At 41.2% G+C, this 17,766-nt stretch overlaps 1 protein-coding gene across 11 annotated transcripts in view; it reads right to left on the reverse strand.

The window, feature by feature from the left end:
* Nucleotides 1-17,766, reverse strand: part of IKZF2 (IKAROS family zinc finger 2) — a 114,979-nt gene that overhangs the window by 94,999 nt on the left and 2,214 nt on the right. For 6 of the 11 annotated variants that reach the window (XM_075094055.1, XM_075094058.1, XM_075094050.1 and 3 more), the window contains 2 exons: nt 16,889-16,937; nt 16,032-16,136 (listed from right to left, as the gene is read on the reverse strand). In XM_075094055.1, coding sequence (XP_074950156.1) covers nt 16,032-16,136; nt 16,889-16,922 — 139 coding nt within the window. In that variant the 5' untranslated portion in view covers nt 16,923-16,937. Of the gene's footprint in view, nt 1-16,031; nt 16,137-16,888; nt 16,971-17,118; nt 17,501-17,766 lie in introns of those variants that run through there. The other 5 variants (XM_075094059.1, XM_075094052.1, XM_075094061.1 and 2 more) reach the window with 3 other exon arrangements.

Here is a 17,766-nt window from a genome sequence, read left to right on the forward strand (position 1 = left end):
AGGCTACCTGCAAAAGGGCTTATTGTGAAGCCAGTGCCTTTCAGCTGCTGGCCCCCCCTCTCTGCAAGAGGTGACCACCCTTTGCACAGGGGAAGAGGCAGCAGAAAAGCCAATTCACTGCCTCCTTGACCAACACAATTTAGAGATCTGTTAGCTCCAGGCATTATCACAGTTCAGCGTACCTTTGCCTCTGCAGAAGCATCAGCACCAGGAGCTCCCACCCCTGCTCAGGCACCTCTCTCTCACTGCGTGAGACCATGCAGTAAACTGGATCAGTGAATCGATCAGAGCTAAAAATACCCCATTTTGCTGTTTGGTTTCTCTTTTTTAGAAGAACTGCTGGCATTGCCACAGAGGACAAGGCACGTTGAACTCTGCTTTGAATGCTTGCCTTAGGAATAGTCATCTCTGCTAGAAGGGCATGTGAAGCACTTGCCAGTCATAACATCTTTAAACAGTCCCAACTAATGACAGCCCACATATCCAGTGCCATTAAAGCACGTGCAGGTTAAAACCTGGCACACAACATATTTTCAAGCTCCTGCAGTGCTATTCAACTGCAGTTTGCTCTGGAGCAGCGTTGCAGTTACACCCTGCTCAACACCAATCCCACGATACCCAGTGCTGAGCCTTGCTGTAAGCAGCAGGTAACAGAACAGCTCACAGAAGCCAAGTGCTAGAATTTAAGTGGCAAGACAAGGTGCAACTTGATTGTAATCTGCTGTTCTCTTCCATGCCTAAAACAATTTCATATACATATGCAGCCAGCTGATATTCCCCCAGATAAAGCTTCTCACTACCTACAGCTTGCCCCCATGATAGGGGTCTGCTCCAAAAGTGTGTGGAACAAGATGGAGAATCTCCCACAGAGTGCAATGGGCTTTGGATCAGGTCCCAAATTACTTCTGGGGAAGCTCTCCAGCTACACAGCACAGGATCTGCACCTGAACTCTCATTTCTCTAAGAGGCTACAATTCAATTTGTGCAGCAACTTCTGCCCTTTCTAACAGCCTGGCACTCCTCCCTTAGCCCAGGAACTAGATATACATAGCTGCTGTAGGACAGCAAGAGCATCTCCAAAACACCTCATCTACTCAAAAGATAGTTAACAAAAAAAGAACACAGCCAAAGAAAGCATCATTCTCCAAGGTACACAGGCCACATAAAATAAAAGCAAAGGGTCCAAAGCACAACACTTGCCATCAGCTTCAATTAGTAGCAAAGTGGGGTTTGGGAAAACAAGGGCCTCTTCAGAGCTGCTATAGGGCAAAGATGAAATCCCAGAATTAAAAACAAAATCCCCACATGCACATTAATATTCAGAGGCAATTACCTTTCAGCTTAAAGTCAGCCAACATGCATCTTACTACAGCAGCTCTTAAAGCAATCTTGTTTACAATTGGAAATGGATTACATTATCTCAGCTCCACCTATCCACATAATGCAGAGCAAACTGTCAAACATAAAATTACAAAATGGTTATTGTAAGGTATCCCCTTCAGCACAGGAATTAATTTGACCTATTTTATTACTAAATTATTACTCCCACACAAATTTTCTATCATAGATATCTATCAGTGCTGACATTTATATTCCAGCGAGGCACTCAGATGCATATTTTCTTCTTCTCCATCTCAAAGGTGTGTTGAGTAGATTTGATGTAAACAGCCTCCTGCCAAGCTATTTAAAATCGTTACACTTTGTATATACAATTAGATTGTGACAATAACCTTTTGCTTTAAAAAAAAAAGAAAAAGAAAAAAGATCTACAGTTTCAGATTCTGAAACAAAATGCTTCACAAGTTAAAGAAATGATTAATCTAAATTTAAAGAGAACCTACAGTATTTTTACTCTGGCTCTGGCAGGTTGTTCTGATTGTCACCAAGAGACATGATTTGACACAATGGCCCTGATTAAGAATGTGCTTAAGTCCTATTAAAGCCAATGGAAGTTAATCATCTGTTTAAGAGCTTTGCTAAATCAGGACCAGAACAGGAGACATTTCCAAAAAATCTGGGCCTAAACTGAACACACACTAATTAGCTGCACACACCAATTACATGATTATGGATGAAAAGCAGTTGTTTAGCGTTTATAACAGCATACTTGGTGTGGAATAATTTAGAAATAAGGTCTAATTATCATTCTATAACAGGTCCCACAGTGCATTATAACCCACATATACCATGTTAATTTTAGTTGAAGGAATAGCTTAAAAAGACAAAAAAGATAAAAAAATCCTTCCAGTAGTATTTGTTCAAATTCTCAAGTGGATCAATATCTGACCCTTTTGGAACATCACTGTGTTCACCCTGAGAACAGCTGAGCTCTCCAGCTCAGCTCTCTTTTCTTATTGCTACATTTTGCTTACAGAAAATACTCACTCTTGCATTTCAAAATGTAACATTTGTACTCTTATGTCACCTAATGACTTAAGCCTTGCACTCAGGAAACAAACAAACTGGCACAGATTTGCATATTTAGGATTGCAGATATCAGCAAATTATTGTGCCCACAAACCAGCAGTTGCTAAAAGTATAATTGTGAATGATCTCAACCATTTGAACTATTTGACATTAGCCAGGATTGCCTAGTGTCACTTTTATGTCTCTTAGCCCAGTATTTACTGTTTTTTCTTAGCAGCAAGATTTTCAGATAAGTGACTACAAGAGTCTCCACTTTCATTAAATTAGAAAAAAGGCATTCCTAAACCCAGAGATGGCTGAAAAGCCATGCTTCAGTGCAAAACACAGCTTAGAAATGAGAAGGTACATTAAGAATTACATTTATTAAACACACACACAGACACACAAAAAAAATCTCATGGCATGTAAGGCAATCTTGCGATTTAAAACTTGACTCATGATTGTGAAAGTTTGGAGTTGGCATGCCAACTTGGTGAGCCATCTGCCCACCAACAATTTATAAACGAGACTGCTGCCAAAGCCACTCGATTACTCAGTTCTAATATTAGTGATGTAACTAAAACATGCTCGTAGGGTTTTTCTCCCCATAAACCAGGAAGCACAAGAAAAAACAACTTACAGAGGAGAAGTTAAAAATAAAATAGGTAAAATGTATTTATGCTCAATATTCCCTTCAAGTCTGATTAGCAGGAATATTCAAGATCAGCTCAATGGTTCAACTTTGCAATTCCCTCCAAATCAAGTCAGAAAGAAAAAAAAAATTGAGTAGAGTGGTTACAAATTATGAGAAAAGGTGAATCATATATTCTGTTTCCAATGCCCATTTCTTTATTAAGGAGTCAAACTGTAGTTTGTTTAAATAAAACATGCTATGCTAAAAAAACCAAACAACAAACAAACAACAAACCACAACTCCTCATAATAGCATTTAATATCTTTTGACAACAGATTAAAAAAACAACAAAAAAATCAAGAAACTGTGCGTACAGGATAGTAGGTACAACTGCCGATTTTACTAGCGATGCTAATTTTACCGTTAAAACCCGGCAATTTGGGATAGAAACGACCATCCTATTTAAACATTTCTTATGAAAACTGCAGATTACCTACAGCAGTGAAAAACTGCTGGAAGTTAACCTACAGTAAATAATCCTTGGGGAAAAAGATACTGTAATGAAACTGCATGGAAAATTACTCACTCAATCATTTTTAAAACACTGAGTCACAATTCAGTTTTGTTGGCCTGAAACTCCAGATCTATCTCCATGGCAAGTCAGTAGCAAATCCCAAAGCTCAGCCAGTATTCCCAGAGCTCAGACATGCAGATGCGCTGCTGCAGTAGTAAACCCAGGAGCGTGCAATGCCTTACACCAGCGCTTCCACATGGCGCCTTCTTCCCATTGAAGTAAATAAACCAGTTTAACCACTGGCTTCAGTGTGAGGAGAATTAGGACATTTCTGAGTGGGGGACACTAATAAGACTGAAAACACAGGCAATCCTGGTGGTATTAATTAAGAGAATGACAGCAATAAGCACCCCGCTTAATTTCAGAACACCTTTCTCTATCACTGCCAAAAGAAGTAGCTTTTAAATCTGCATTTTGAAATTGAATGCATCATCATTACACAATTACTGTTCTAATTAGCCTCCTCAACAACAGATCAGCTTTATTTACAATTAATTTTGGTTAATGAGTTAGTTGTAGTTTTATCTGATGGATAATGGGAGAGAATTAATAATTGCTTAATCCACACAAAATTTTGCTGTTCTCATAGCGTACAAAATTTTGACAAATGTTTCTGAATCCTAGCCAACAACCAGCAGCACATTTTCACTATCTGAAAGCAGCCAAAGCTCAGCAAATGTTACCATATTACATTAGAGTAGATTAAACTGTTTATATATACAATTAGAATTATTATTATTATAAACTACAGTCATAATTATAAATGGAAATTTCATCGCCAGCTTGTAAGGAAGCTTTCCCCCTTCTGAAACATCTGGCCAGAACAATTAACTCAGGTCATCTCCTTGATGGTCTACCAAGACCTACTCCATTTACAGTCACACAAAACGATGCAGAGACCCAAGTTGAAGAAGTCGTCTTGTCCGCATGTCAGGCATCCTGTATATCTCATACCTTTGTCCATACCCCTCCAATGAACTCTAGCTTCTGAGGCCAGTTTAAGGTCACAGTCCAGGTTTTTTAACTACACATTGGTTTTAAATGGTTTTAACCCATCATCTTCAGTTGCCACATTGCTACCTTCTTTCAAAACCACTTTCCCCTTCTCAAACACAGGGCTGGTTTTGCCTCCACCCAGACCCGAGTACTGACCTTGTAACAAGAGACACATCAGAAATTCCACAAAGGGACTCACACACCCCACCACTTTCATAAGGGTGTTTGGGTGCCACAGCAAAGACAAGGAAAACATGACAAGCTGGGGCACCAAACAACATTCATGCGTTTCGGAAAACAGAAGGGATGATAGCAATCATAATAAGCAAAGCAGAACTGATACCTTAGCACAATTTTCTTCTAGCACAGTAGTCTGTTGCTGGGGTGCTGTCTTATGAGATGCAACATAAAACTTAAAGATCGCCCCATATGCAGTCACTTAGGAGCCTTGGATAATTATACTGCAATTATCATTCATTTTTCTCCAATGAAAACACTATTTTTACTCTTTTTCCTGTATTCTGTTGTTCTAGGCTGTTAAAAAGGCAACCAGGGTTCCACTGCCAGAACAGCTGCAGCTGGGACACAAATAAAGCCTCTTGACATGAAGATGAGCAAGTACTTTACAGAGCATCATTATAGATTATTTCCTGGAATGCACTGCAGTTTGCTTTGGCTTTGAATACATATGTGATATATATTTACTATTGCAAAAATCTCACTACTATCGATTTTTCTATAAATATTTAATGGTTACCAGTCACAAGCTAAATTTAAGTAACAATAGCACTAATGACATTAAATAAACATAGCACTTCAGAAGTGTGAGAAAAAAGCAAATACCTCTTTACAGCATTTTAGCACAAAAGCAGTAAGACAGCAGCCTGAAACCATGTTACATGCTGATAGCCTGAGTCACGTCTGGTCTCATAGTCTGACCAGCAAGGTGATTTTGCACAAACATCTAACAAAAAGTAGGTTCTGCGAGCAGCAGACTTAGCAGAGACTGGCTCCCAACAACAGTTTCCCATGCATTTGACATTTGACAAGGGTGGCACTTAATAGCTTTTTCTTCAGCAAAGGCACAATTCACATACCTCTGCTCTTTTTGGCTTCCTAATTTCATGAGGCTTGCATGATTGTAATATTTTTCAAGCCTGTACATCTCTATCATATGTGACTGAAACTCTTTAAAAGTGCCTTCAATTTGTATTTACACACATTGCGCATGTACAGGCTTGTCGTAAGCCAGGGCTGGACATTTCTTTATTTTTTTTTTTAAATCTAGCTGCCAACCTTCTCCGTTTGGTATTAACTAATTTGGGGGCAGCTGACTGGCGATAACATTTATACTCGAGAACACTCTGGTTTAGGATTCACATACGAGTGCGTGGGATTCTGGAGAAATAAAGAAATTGTGTAACTGACAGAAGAAAAATTTAAGAGATCGCAAGAACTCAGAAAGCTCTCATAGTCTGCTATCATCATATACTACTTGACCCTTAAATACATAGCTAGCACATCGTTCTTCTGAACTCCTGAGAGCTACCTATACTCTGACATTTTGAAGTCACATACACAAACGGTGAAGCTGACTGCCTCCCACCTACAGGAGCTGAATTCATACTAATACTAATTTCTCTAATTTTTCTCCACCTCTTCAGCCTATAATTTTATTCACCCATTTGTATCCCTTCAACTGGTATCCTTTGTCAAGCTCTTAAAGAGTTATTGTTGAAAAAGCATGATATAACAAGGAGATATTATTACATAACTCTCTAGAAGAATAGATTATCCAAAGAATAATACCTAACAGTGATGGAGAGAGAGGCCTGTGTATTTAAGCTAGAGGAAAAATTTCAAACAGGGGATTTCAAGTAATATCAATACCTCAGATTGTTCCACACAGCTGCATGGAGATGTATTAAACACACCCAGGAACCACCTGTGCTGGTAACAAGGTCAAAACAACTGGTAAAGTTGACCCAATTTTGGGAGATTAAACTGTAAAACTATTATTACGTCTAGGACATGCCTACATCTGAAAGGTGATGATGATTAAGGCACTGAGCGAATTGAAGGCACGATGGTGTATTCTAAAATATTTCTGTTGTTGGGCAAACTCCGCACTTGTGCCAGACCAAACTCCAGAGATGCAGGGAGAGAGGCCCCTCACCACAATACTATACATGCAATAGAGAGGCCATACCTAGGAACAGAAAAACTTTTTAATTTGTGGTTTTGCATACTGCTTTTAATTGTTCCCTTTCAGGTGCCATTATCTGGACGAGGCAAATCACACACTGCAGGATATCAGTTTCTCAAGAAACAAGATTGAAAACTTCCAAAACCAAACCCCATTTTCTTCTTTTGCCTGGGCCTTCTCCCCTTATCACAGACCTGGCTGCTAACCAGAAAAAGGTCTTCAATCTAGTGCGACTCTTTCCTGGAAACTTTTAAACCATCCATGACTTAAAGAGAATAGCTACTCTTCCCCAAATGAATAGACCTCATATCTTCTCTGTAAAATGACTTGCTGTTTTCATACAGAAAGAGACAACTTCTTTCATTTTCAAAAGTGAATTCACACCATCCTGTTTGCTGCTCTTTGGACAAAAGTGGGTGTTTAATTCATGCTGCCAGAGTTTAGAGGATAAACAAATATAGTTACCAAAAATTCTCTCAGTTTGTGTTTTATGGTTAGACCATTATCTAAGAGAGCACATTTGCTTGCAGAGGGAATCATAGAATGTCCGAAGGCTGAGCTGGGGACTAGGAAAGAGTAGGTGTGAATTCACATATGACTGCACACATGCGCATTCCCAAATCAAAGAGTAATTTTAAGAAAAATTAACACAGACTTGGGCACTCACCAACATAACTTTCACAGACTGAGGGAACACACAACCCTTGAGAAAAACCAGGGCATCACTTTCTTCTGATGGAATCAGGGGGTTTTGGAGGCTGAGAGGAATGCAAGGGAAACATGGCTAATAAGGATCTGAGAAGACTCCAGCCTGCTGTTGAAGGTCACAGCATAGATATCTTTAGGATGACGCTTGTTTTGTTCAAGTGGAGGAACAAAGGGCATAAACAAGAAAATATCCCTCATTGGAAATTCAAGCGTTGTCACGTATGCGGTTTAACTGCAAATGGAGCACCTCTATTGTAAATCCTGCCCAGGATCTCCCATTAGCTGGAGAAGACACATGGACTGTCTTACCTCCTCACATAAGAGGTGTGAGGAAAAAAAAGGTTATAAACAGGACAGGTGGACAAGTTGAATGGATTCTCTGTGCTTCAGTATGTCCTACCTTCTTTGGAAGCTGCTTCAGACCCCCAGGACAAACGACCTGACACCAGCAGCACCAAGATGTAGCTGGGTCTTCTATCCCTACCACATGAAGCTTCAAGGTGGACAGTAGAGCTAAATCTTCAAAAGGCCTTCTCCAGCCCAGTGATAGGGAAAGGACTTGAATATTCCCACTAATCTTCCCTTTTTCTCTCCCCTACTGCAGTGACTATACTTGCAATCAGAACAGCCTCATAAGCCTCAGCAACACCTCAGCAGAAAGAGGTGAGGAAAAAAAAATACTCTCCCCCTCCAAAAAAAAAAAAAAACACACCAAAAACCCAAAACCCACACAACAACAACAACAAAAAAGTCTGTGCAGCTTCTCCGGGTAGCCATGGCGGGGAGAGTGGAGGCAGGTCTGGAATGAATCAGATTTCTTGCGTAAAACCCACAGCCTGGTAAGAAGAGGGACCCCGACCTGTTCAGGGAGACAATGTACTTACTCTGCTGTCTTTTTTATTCACCACTGGCTGGTAGATGCAGATATTCATGCCCTCCACACCAGGGCTGGGAGTGCAGTTTGGCCCCAGGACTGACCTCTAACCACCTACAGGTGTTCCCCTGTTCCTGATGGGGCAAAGGCATCTGACAGGCAATCTCAGCTTCACCAGGTGGGAGACTGAGAGCTCTGTGACCTCTCTGGGAAGGCCAAACACAGAGCAGCCACGAGATAAAAGAGGGGGTACAACACACGCAGAGACCACCAACTCTGCGGCACTTGCCTTGGCCACATAGCGTTTAAGAAATAAACACAAAACTGGAAAGCATGGTCAAAAATAAGAGGTGTGGAGAAAGCCGAAGTCAGTTAAAAAAACACAAACAAAACAAGCCACCAAATAGGAGTTCTAACTCACAGAAGTTTAAATGACGTATAAGCACAGAAATGAGGGGTATGAGTCAATCCCATGCTTTTCCAGGAACAGTGTCTGCTGTTTTATGGTACACTCCAATGTCCCACCCACAACACCACCTGCAGGTGACCCTGCCAGCCAGGGCTATGCTCACAGCAGGAGCTTCTGCCAGCTTCACTCCACCTGTGAGGGATTACAGCTCTACAAAGCCACAGGCTGACGTGACAGACCCAGCAGATGCCGGCAATATGGCAGATGCTGGCTCCGGATCAAGGGCACATTTTGCTGGACAGTCTAAACAGGGGTTTGTCCACACACAGACCTGGTAATGTTCAGCTGTATGGGAAGAGTTAAAATGCTGTGGTTGCTCTAACGTAATCACACGGGAACAGGGTGCTTTAGGACTATTGCAATTACTCCTGCGCAGGACAGGAAATAAGCTACACTAGTATTAAGGTACTTCTAAACACATCTCATTATGGGTCTGCAAAAATTAAATGCAAACCAACCCGGAAGCAAAGCAGCTATCGTAATAGAATTCCTACTTCTGACAAGGCCTAACATGTGCCATCTAAACCTCTATCTTGAATGATCTACAGTCTCTCTGATTCAGAAAAAAGGCAAGAGGGGAAAAAAGCAGCACAGAAACATGAAGGGACTCGCCCCTAATGACAAGAGGTGGGAGAAAAACTGGGCCTCTGGTCACCGAGCCCAGGGCCATACCTGTCAAGCCTCATTGCTTCTCAGTGATAATCGCAGCTCTACTTCCTTGCACTGGGATGCAGCAGTCAGCCTCCTGGACTCCAAACAAGTGTTCACCGCTCAAGGCAAGGGACAACACGCCACGGCACAGGCTCCACGCCCAGGCTGGCAACATGTCTTGTTAATACAGAGAGCAGTGGCACAGCCTTCTCTTAAATTTTCTACAGAGCTGCTTCAAGGTGGGGGATCCCAAGGAGTTTCATTCACTGGTATGACTGAGGAAAAAGCAGAAGAGGGCTATGCCTTTCCCTCCTGGCTAGAACAGCATCGCTCCTCCAAGGTGCCCTCTTGGCACTGGAAGGAGAACAAGCACTGCTCCCCCACAGTAGTACACAACGATGACACAGGTAGCTTTATTTTCACCTGTAAAACCTAGTCCTGCGAAGTGTCATTCAGCCAGAGGACTAGACAGAGCCAGTGGCCCACAGGAATAGGGAATGAGCCCTTGATCCAATTTCCCAAGAGCAAATACTCATCAATTTCAGCAGGAGCAGCACCTTCCCTCAGAGCCAGGGATGGGAAAGACAGAGCACTCTCTAATGGGTATCTCATTGTCCAGCTGTTACCGAAGTGCCACATTTCAAGGAAGATGAAGATTGCTCTTTTCACTGGCATGTCTGAAAAGGAACTGAAATTCCAAATTCAACATTGAAGACTTGCTGACTACAAAGCTAGCGAGAGCACCAAGTGTTGTAACAGCAGGGTGTGCACCAACAAAAGTTAATCAAACCTGACAGTCCAAGAGAATAACAGAAGCTCCCTAAGAAAGGTGTGTACTGCAACAAAGACCCAGCAGATGACCTCTCAGGAGACTTCCATTGGAATGAACAAAAACCTATTTAATGAGATTAACTGGTAATTTCACTCCACCCTTGTTATAACACTCACTGAGAAAGAGGAATGTTTTTGCAGCCGAGTACCTGATTCCATAGGGAATGCCAGAGAGACCATGACAGAAGAGATTAAAAAAAGAGAGGGGAACCCTCCGCCGTTGCAGTGTGAGCTACAGACAGTAGTTACTTAAAAACCTAGTAGTTTCAGCGGCTACTTGGTTTTCATGTACGAACAGAGTTTGATTCAGAGGAACTACTTCATGATTTTAATGATACCAGGGTGAAAAATCTAAGCTGATGGGTATGAAGGTACAACAATCTAAGGTGCATCCCAGCAGGGTTTTTCCATGTAACTTTTTTTTTCTTTAAGAATAAAGAAAAAAAGTGGTGCAACTACTCTGCAGAGCTTCGGTTTCATGTGTGTGGACAAAAACCTAGATTTCTGCTTAAAGCCCAGTCATCACCTCTTTTATTATTTTATTTTTCCTCCTTAAACTTCAAGAAAGCTAAGCCCATTGGCTAAAACTTTCCTGGGTTTTTTTTCCCTGGCAATTCTCAGGGCGTCTGAGGTTAAAAGACTGAAGCAACATCATTGCTTCTGCAAGTGTCAAAGTAGCTCACTTCTACCAGTTCCCTGCCACACTTTACTGAGCTCATCTCTTACGTCTAAGCTCATTTTGGCATAGTGCATCTTTACTAGCCTTCAACTTGTAAAACCACAGATACGTCTATATCAGGTATCATAATGGAATTCCACAGCTGAGCTCTCTAAACATCAAACTGTTAAGGTTGGAAAGTCAGACACAAAGGACTGGAGGACATCTCAAGTGACTGTCAAAAGTCCACCTCCCTGCACCAAAGTAGGATCAAAGATACCCAGACCAATAGATGTTGCCTACCCTACTAAAGGCAGCTGAGGAAAGAGATTCCTCAGCATCTTGAGGTTATCCAGGCCAAGTCTGTAGCACCAGATGCAGTGTTTCACACTTTCCAAGATGTTTGGAAGAACTGGAGACCTGAATCCGCACTTCAGAGCAACAGCAGTTTGGCTGCCAGAATTCTTCATGCCCCAGTGCACGTGTCAGGGGAGTGACTGCCTCAAAGCACTAATTCAGTTCCCCCCCCGCAGCCCAGCCCAGTTCAGCTTCAACCACCTTCCCTAAAGAAAATCCTCCTGCAGAGGCTCAGCCTCCGTCACCTCATCCTACTGAAAAACCACATACTGAGCCAAAAAGAATCTCAGTGCAAGGTCCAGCCTCATGTGCCTGGGCTGTAGACCCTGGTGATGGCAAAGCTTGTTTGCTATGCAGCTGAGGCATGAAGCAACCTCTAATTTTATGAATTTTCATTCCAAAAGGCAGACTCCATGGTTGCGTTTCTTCATCTATACAGATGTGGTGCTGATACAGTTGTGGTATGTGAAAATTCCTGCTTGGGGCAACACAACCATGATGAAACTAGGCTTTTATGATGATTTAGAGTTGAAAAAGGTAAGTAATCAAGAAAGATTTGGGGCTTTGAAGTTACAAAAAAAGAGAGCGCAACTAGTAGTCCACCCCAGTCTACCCTGATCACTGGGAATGCAGTATTGACTATATTAAAGAGAACTCAGGCAATGTCTTATTATAAACACTGGTACTGAAATCACTCACACTTAATACTGCTGTCCCAACAGCTATCTTGTCAGACAGCACGATCATTCCCCACCAAGGAGAAAACGCAATCCCCTTGCTATTTTCAGCAGAGTCAGCTGACAATGCTTATTTTCTTAATAAATTATTTCTCATAACTTAGTAACACTTTAAGCTACTATGAACACACCTTGCAAGCATACCACAATTTTAATCAGTTTCAAACATCAGATGTTGGGTTTGATATTTATGATTGTTCTGGCTGTTTCATAAAATGGCTCCTTCTGCCTATGAAAGCAAAGATAGGAAAGTTATCTAGGACACCCACTCTAAAGTCTCTAATTTAAGAGGAAATTTCCTCTGTCACTGACTGTCGGATGCTATAGCTGCTGTTACTAGTTTCCATATGATAGCGGGCAAGTTGCCTCAGAGAAGTATCCTTCATCCTATACAAACTGTTAATCAAATCAACTAACCAAACAACAGTGCCCCTTGCAGTTTTTAAAGGGGACATTCTTCTGTGTCCCCTACAGGGGACAAAAAGTAATATATATCTCAAATAACTATAGTAAGAACTCAGCATGGTATTACAAGTAGGTGAGTGGGAATTATTTCTTTTTAAAGCCTCTTTTATAAGGATTCGCCATCAGCCTTTAATTAGCATGCCAGTTCCTATTCTGAGGTTCTTGATCACTTAGAACCCAGTTCAACATTCACCGAAGGCAACAAGACAAGCCCTCCTCTAGACCTGACTGAGTTCAAGGGAGCCTAGGACGATGCAGGGGACTCTCCAGTACCAACACAATGTTAACTGAGCAGGCCTTCGACACCCAGCTCTTCATGTCAGCCCTTGGAACAGTTTTCCTACAGAAGATCAGAAAAAAATCTGGACTTCCAGATCTGGGGCTGTGTAAATGTATCATCTGTACTCAGCAGGTATAGCACTCATCTGTCTTTTGCTGTAGAGGAAAGCAAGGTGATCTATCAACCTATTCAGTTTGGCTATTTACATGTATTTTAAATCATTGATTACATAAAACTACAAAAAAGTATTTTAGAACAGAGCATCTGCCAACATACATACAGAATTCTGCTAAAGGCAGATCTATACTGTAAGGTATATGTGAGATCATTAGTTAGCTATGACAGGATTTACCGTGATTCATCTTTCAGGATCATCTCATTCACAAGGAAAATTGAGTGTCAGCCCCATCCATAACCTACACATACTATCTAGATACTTGAAAATGGTAATAGGTTAAAGGATGCAGTAGACAACTCTCCAATAGCAACCAAAAAATTTAACCTGAAACCTTTTGGAATAGAACCTGAAAACATCAGTAGGCCAGCCAGAACTCCTACTAACATGGATTGCCAGGGGCTAATGAACACAGAAAACTCTTTACCTAGCACATAATTTTACTGTTGCTGGGAGAGCACTGCTCAGTCATTTCGGTACAGATCCAAGAAATTTACTTCTTATAGTTTCGTCTCTTTTTGAGCCAGACACAAATTAAGGCTAAATTAAGAGTTGTGGTTCAAAACGATTCAATGGAACACAAGAACAAAGGTCAAAACTTAGATCTCTGCCCTGCAGGTACACATCCCGAACACGCAGCTAAATAGGGCCATCTACCTTCTGGGGATTACTGGCAACAAAATCAGGAGTGAAACATTTGGGGTCTGATCCACGTATCGCCTTACGTACCACCTCCTCCATCAGCAAACCCTACCCAGCCAGAACAACATGCCTTGGGCTTCGCTGTAGCAGCAGGCCAACAGTAGATCAGCCTCCAGTGACTCCACAAGAAATTACACCATACTGAAATACAATGCAGCCACTTCCTCCACACACAACGAAGGACAATACATTGATCCAACAGGAGCTACCAAAGTCTTACTAATTATTTTGAACAGCTATTCCTCCTTACTCTCCCACCACCACCTCTCCTTAAACCAGAAACAAACTCCCCCCAAAAAATCCCCAGAGGTCACAGTCCTCTGAGTTATTGAACCCTTAAAAGGATTTCCTGTACCCCGCAGAACAGGTGGAAAGCTCTAAAGCACAGCCTGGTGATTTAGTCTATACATGCCACCTTCAAGATTTGGCCAAAAACCTTAAGTGAACCAACATAACAGCTGCCACAAAAGCCAACAACCTCTAATCAATACCTTCAATGTCTAAGACAGAACAAACTGCCTCTCTGCAAAACTTCCTTAGGCCTACAAAGAGTAAATAAATTACATCAAATTTAAGAAGCTGGAGTTTTGCTTGGCTTAAGAACCACAGGGAGAGCCCCTAATTTTTCAACAGCAGCACATGCTTAATACAGAGCAGCAGTGATGAAAGCAGAGGAGACACCTGTGAGGTACTACAAAACACATTTAAACAAAAAAGATATTCACCAAGGCTGCAGATACATGTGTGTTGCAAGAGCTAACGAAGCTTAAAAATCATTGGAAGTGTTAACACAATTAACACATTCAATATTTTTGTGCTCAAGTATTTTTGCATTACTTCATCCTACATCTTTTTATTCCCTAATTTGACTCTGGTTTTTAGTCTAGATGGTAAAGAAGATTTAAAACAGGGAGCTTTTTTTCCCTTCCAGTGAAGGCTTCCCATTAATAAAAAGGAAACAAAGAAAATGAAGAAAGTGAGCAGTAAAACTTTTATAACATAATAAAATATATCAGAATCCCAGTGCAGCAGGATTGGAATTGTCTAAAGATGCTGAATTATGATCGGTTGTCATATAAAGTTCAGTCCAGAGTATTAGCAATCATATTCTCTAGCAACATGCATATAATTGGGAGATCTTCATAATAACCCTCAGTTTTAAAGGCTCATAAAAACTGTGTTTTACTTGTCAGTTGCAGGAAGAAAGAAGAATTTTAAAGGAAGGTAACATCTTTTTCTCATTCCGAAAGACTGTGAAGGCAATACACTGTGTATTTTAAAGTAAGCAACCCTAAAAGCTTTTTTTTTTTTTATTCACACTTTTCAGTGGGGTACTATACAAATACTCAGTTTAAGACGATAGATATGTATCTGTAGTACACACACTAGAGAGAAAATTAGTTTCACATGGAGAGGAACCCTCTGGAAGTGTATTGGAAGCAAAGCATGTTACATTATTTTTGAATGCAAGTACAGCGGTACTTTAAGGTGAGTATCTTGCTGTAACTTTGTAACCAACAGTTAAAGCTCTGGCACTTGTACACACACACAAAAAAAAGAAAGGATGTTGGTTTTATGAAATGTGTGTAAACTACATTTATCTATCTCCAAAACAGAGCATGAAAATAATCATAAAAATATTATCAGCACTTGACACTCTCAGTAGACTCCCAAATCTCCACATTTTCTCAATTTCTCCCGACATACTAAACCAAAATCCTTTCAGTTTGTTAGAGGGTCAACTACTGAGTGCCATAAACTTCCAATCACCCCAGCCACTTTTGGATTTGCCACGGCAAAGCTGAGGTAATGAATAGGATGCTGAAATTTCTATATGGAATAGTAAAATACAACCTGTCATCAAACCCAGATATTTTAACTTTATACTTTTGCCAGAGTAAAGCCTTTTTGTAAATCAAATGTGTTTGTTTTCAAATAAAGCTACTTCAAGCTGTTTTGGGAAGCATAGTAAGTAATAATAACAACAACAACAACTTCCATTTGGATTTCAAAACCTGATGAAACAAAACAGCACATGTCAAGCCTAGCATTTTCCTACCTGGAACAGGTAAGGACCAGCTCTCAAATGCCGCCTTGGGATAGGTCAGACTAGTAATCCCATTCATGTTTAGGTGAGACACCAGCATGAACAAGAAAGAAAAGAGGAAAAAAAAATCTACCCCGTCCTTCTCTTCTTTTATTAGCAACACCTACAGCAGTGGTTAAGACCCAGGGTAAGCAAGAACCTGGAGGACCAGACTAACCTAAACCCTCTGCTAGAAAGCAACAGGTTTAAGAAGAGACTTACTGCTTGCCATGTGACTGGGGGAGGTATGCTGCCCATTGGGTGTGCTGGAGGTGAGGTCAATGGCCATGCCGGAGTGCTCCCTTTCGGGCGAAAGCTCATTGTCACCTGCTTTCACAAAACAAGTCCCCCGTAAGTTTCCATCCCCTTCTTCAGCACAGCAATGCAATGATTAAGAAGTACAACTCACTCGTTCCCTTCACCCTTCCTTCCTTTACCAGCAGGGTCTTCCACAGGCTGTAAAAACTGGCCTTTCAGTGGCCACAAGTAAACATTTGACTGACTGGTTTTAAAAGTCCCCCCAACTATACTGTCACTAGTCTTCTACACACGCACCTGTGACAAACCTTGCCCCAGCTGCTTCATCGGAAGAAAAGTTAGGATTACTTTTCCATTTGCAGACATTGAGAATCGGGGCTGGGCAGAAGACTGAAATAGCACTTTAACATATAAACATCTCCACCCCCCTGAACCCCTCCAAAATCTCTCAGTTAACTGACAGTTGAACAAAGCACTTAAACTAAGACATTTTGCCCTGACACATAAAACTAGAGAAATGCATAGCGAAAGGGCATAAAAAGCTCTGGGTTGAAATCTGAATTTCTAAAGATGAACTCTCTCTCATTTATAAAGTTCATTCATCCTCACTAAATATTTAAACCTAGAGCCACTCACCCATGCACCCTTCCCCATGCGTTTTTCAATCATACACAAAGTTTGTGTTTAAATGCTATTAATTCACTACCATCTCAATGCAAAGACCATGCACAAGAAAGCTAAAGTTTTGGGTGTCTGCATTATAAAAAAGATAGTGGGAAAATGAAAGTAATTCAGAATAATCAAGCAAAATGACTACTTACATGTTATATATCCATCAGCAGCCTCTGCTTCCATAGTCAAAGTGCAGTGCTGCAAGGCAGAAAAATACACCCTCAAAGACGCCTGTCAGTATCAACCATTAAATGATTAAACTTACTTAAAGCCCTAAGTCGTTGCCCATTTTACTGCTGTTGCAAACATTGCCTAGAGAAATGCACAAGTGTACTGCATGTGCTCGTTTGCAAATCACTCAACTCTTCCTGCAAATTACCTGAGTAGAGAAATTCAGCTGCCTCCTGGGCAGGTGGCACTGGGATCACCTTGGTCTGACCATACCCCTCTCTGTCCGCCACTCATATTTTTACCTGATCTGAGAATTCCACCCCCACCTTTCCACTTGTATTGTTCAAGCTGGGATGGTAATGTTTTATCAATTACCAGGTCTCACAGCCAGAACAGACTTTGAGGAGATGGATACTATTAACAATTACTCTTTTCACACGCGTTCCAAGAGACACCATCCTGATCTAAACAAAATAAAGCTTTCCAGTGTCTGTTCCCCCTTGAGAGAGTTATTACAACTCTCTGTCTCACACCACTGTATGGGCACATACACCTGTACACGCACCTGTTCACTCTAACCCTATTTATCTGCCACAGCATGGGGCCGAACGTCACACTTAATACTACCAGATCATGCATTTTGTGGTGTGAAGCAATCTTAAAGTTTCTGGAAGCACTTTGCTGACACAGAACAAGCTATTACTTTCCAGAAACCCAAGTAACTGTATAGAATGACACCCCCTAGCTATCATTTGATATATATTGGGGGGGGGGGGGGGGGGGGGAGGAGAGATCAATAATCATAACTATGTTCTTTTAAGTGGAAAAGTTAAGAATCTGACATGACCAGAGGAGA

This window comes from Phalacrocorax aristotelis, chromosome 5, assembly GCF_949628215.1.
Source record: "Phalacrocorax aristotelis chromosome 5, bGulAri2.1, whole genome shotgun sequence".
In the NCBI taxonomy this organism is placed as follows: domain Eukaryota; kingdom Metazoa; phylum Chordata; class Aves; order Suliformes; family Phalacrocoracidae; genus Phalacrocorax; species Phalacrocorax aristotelis.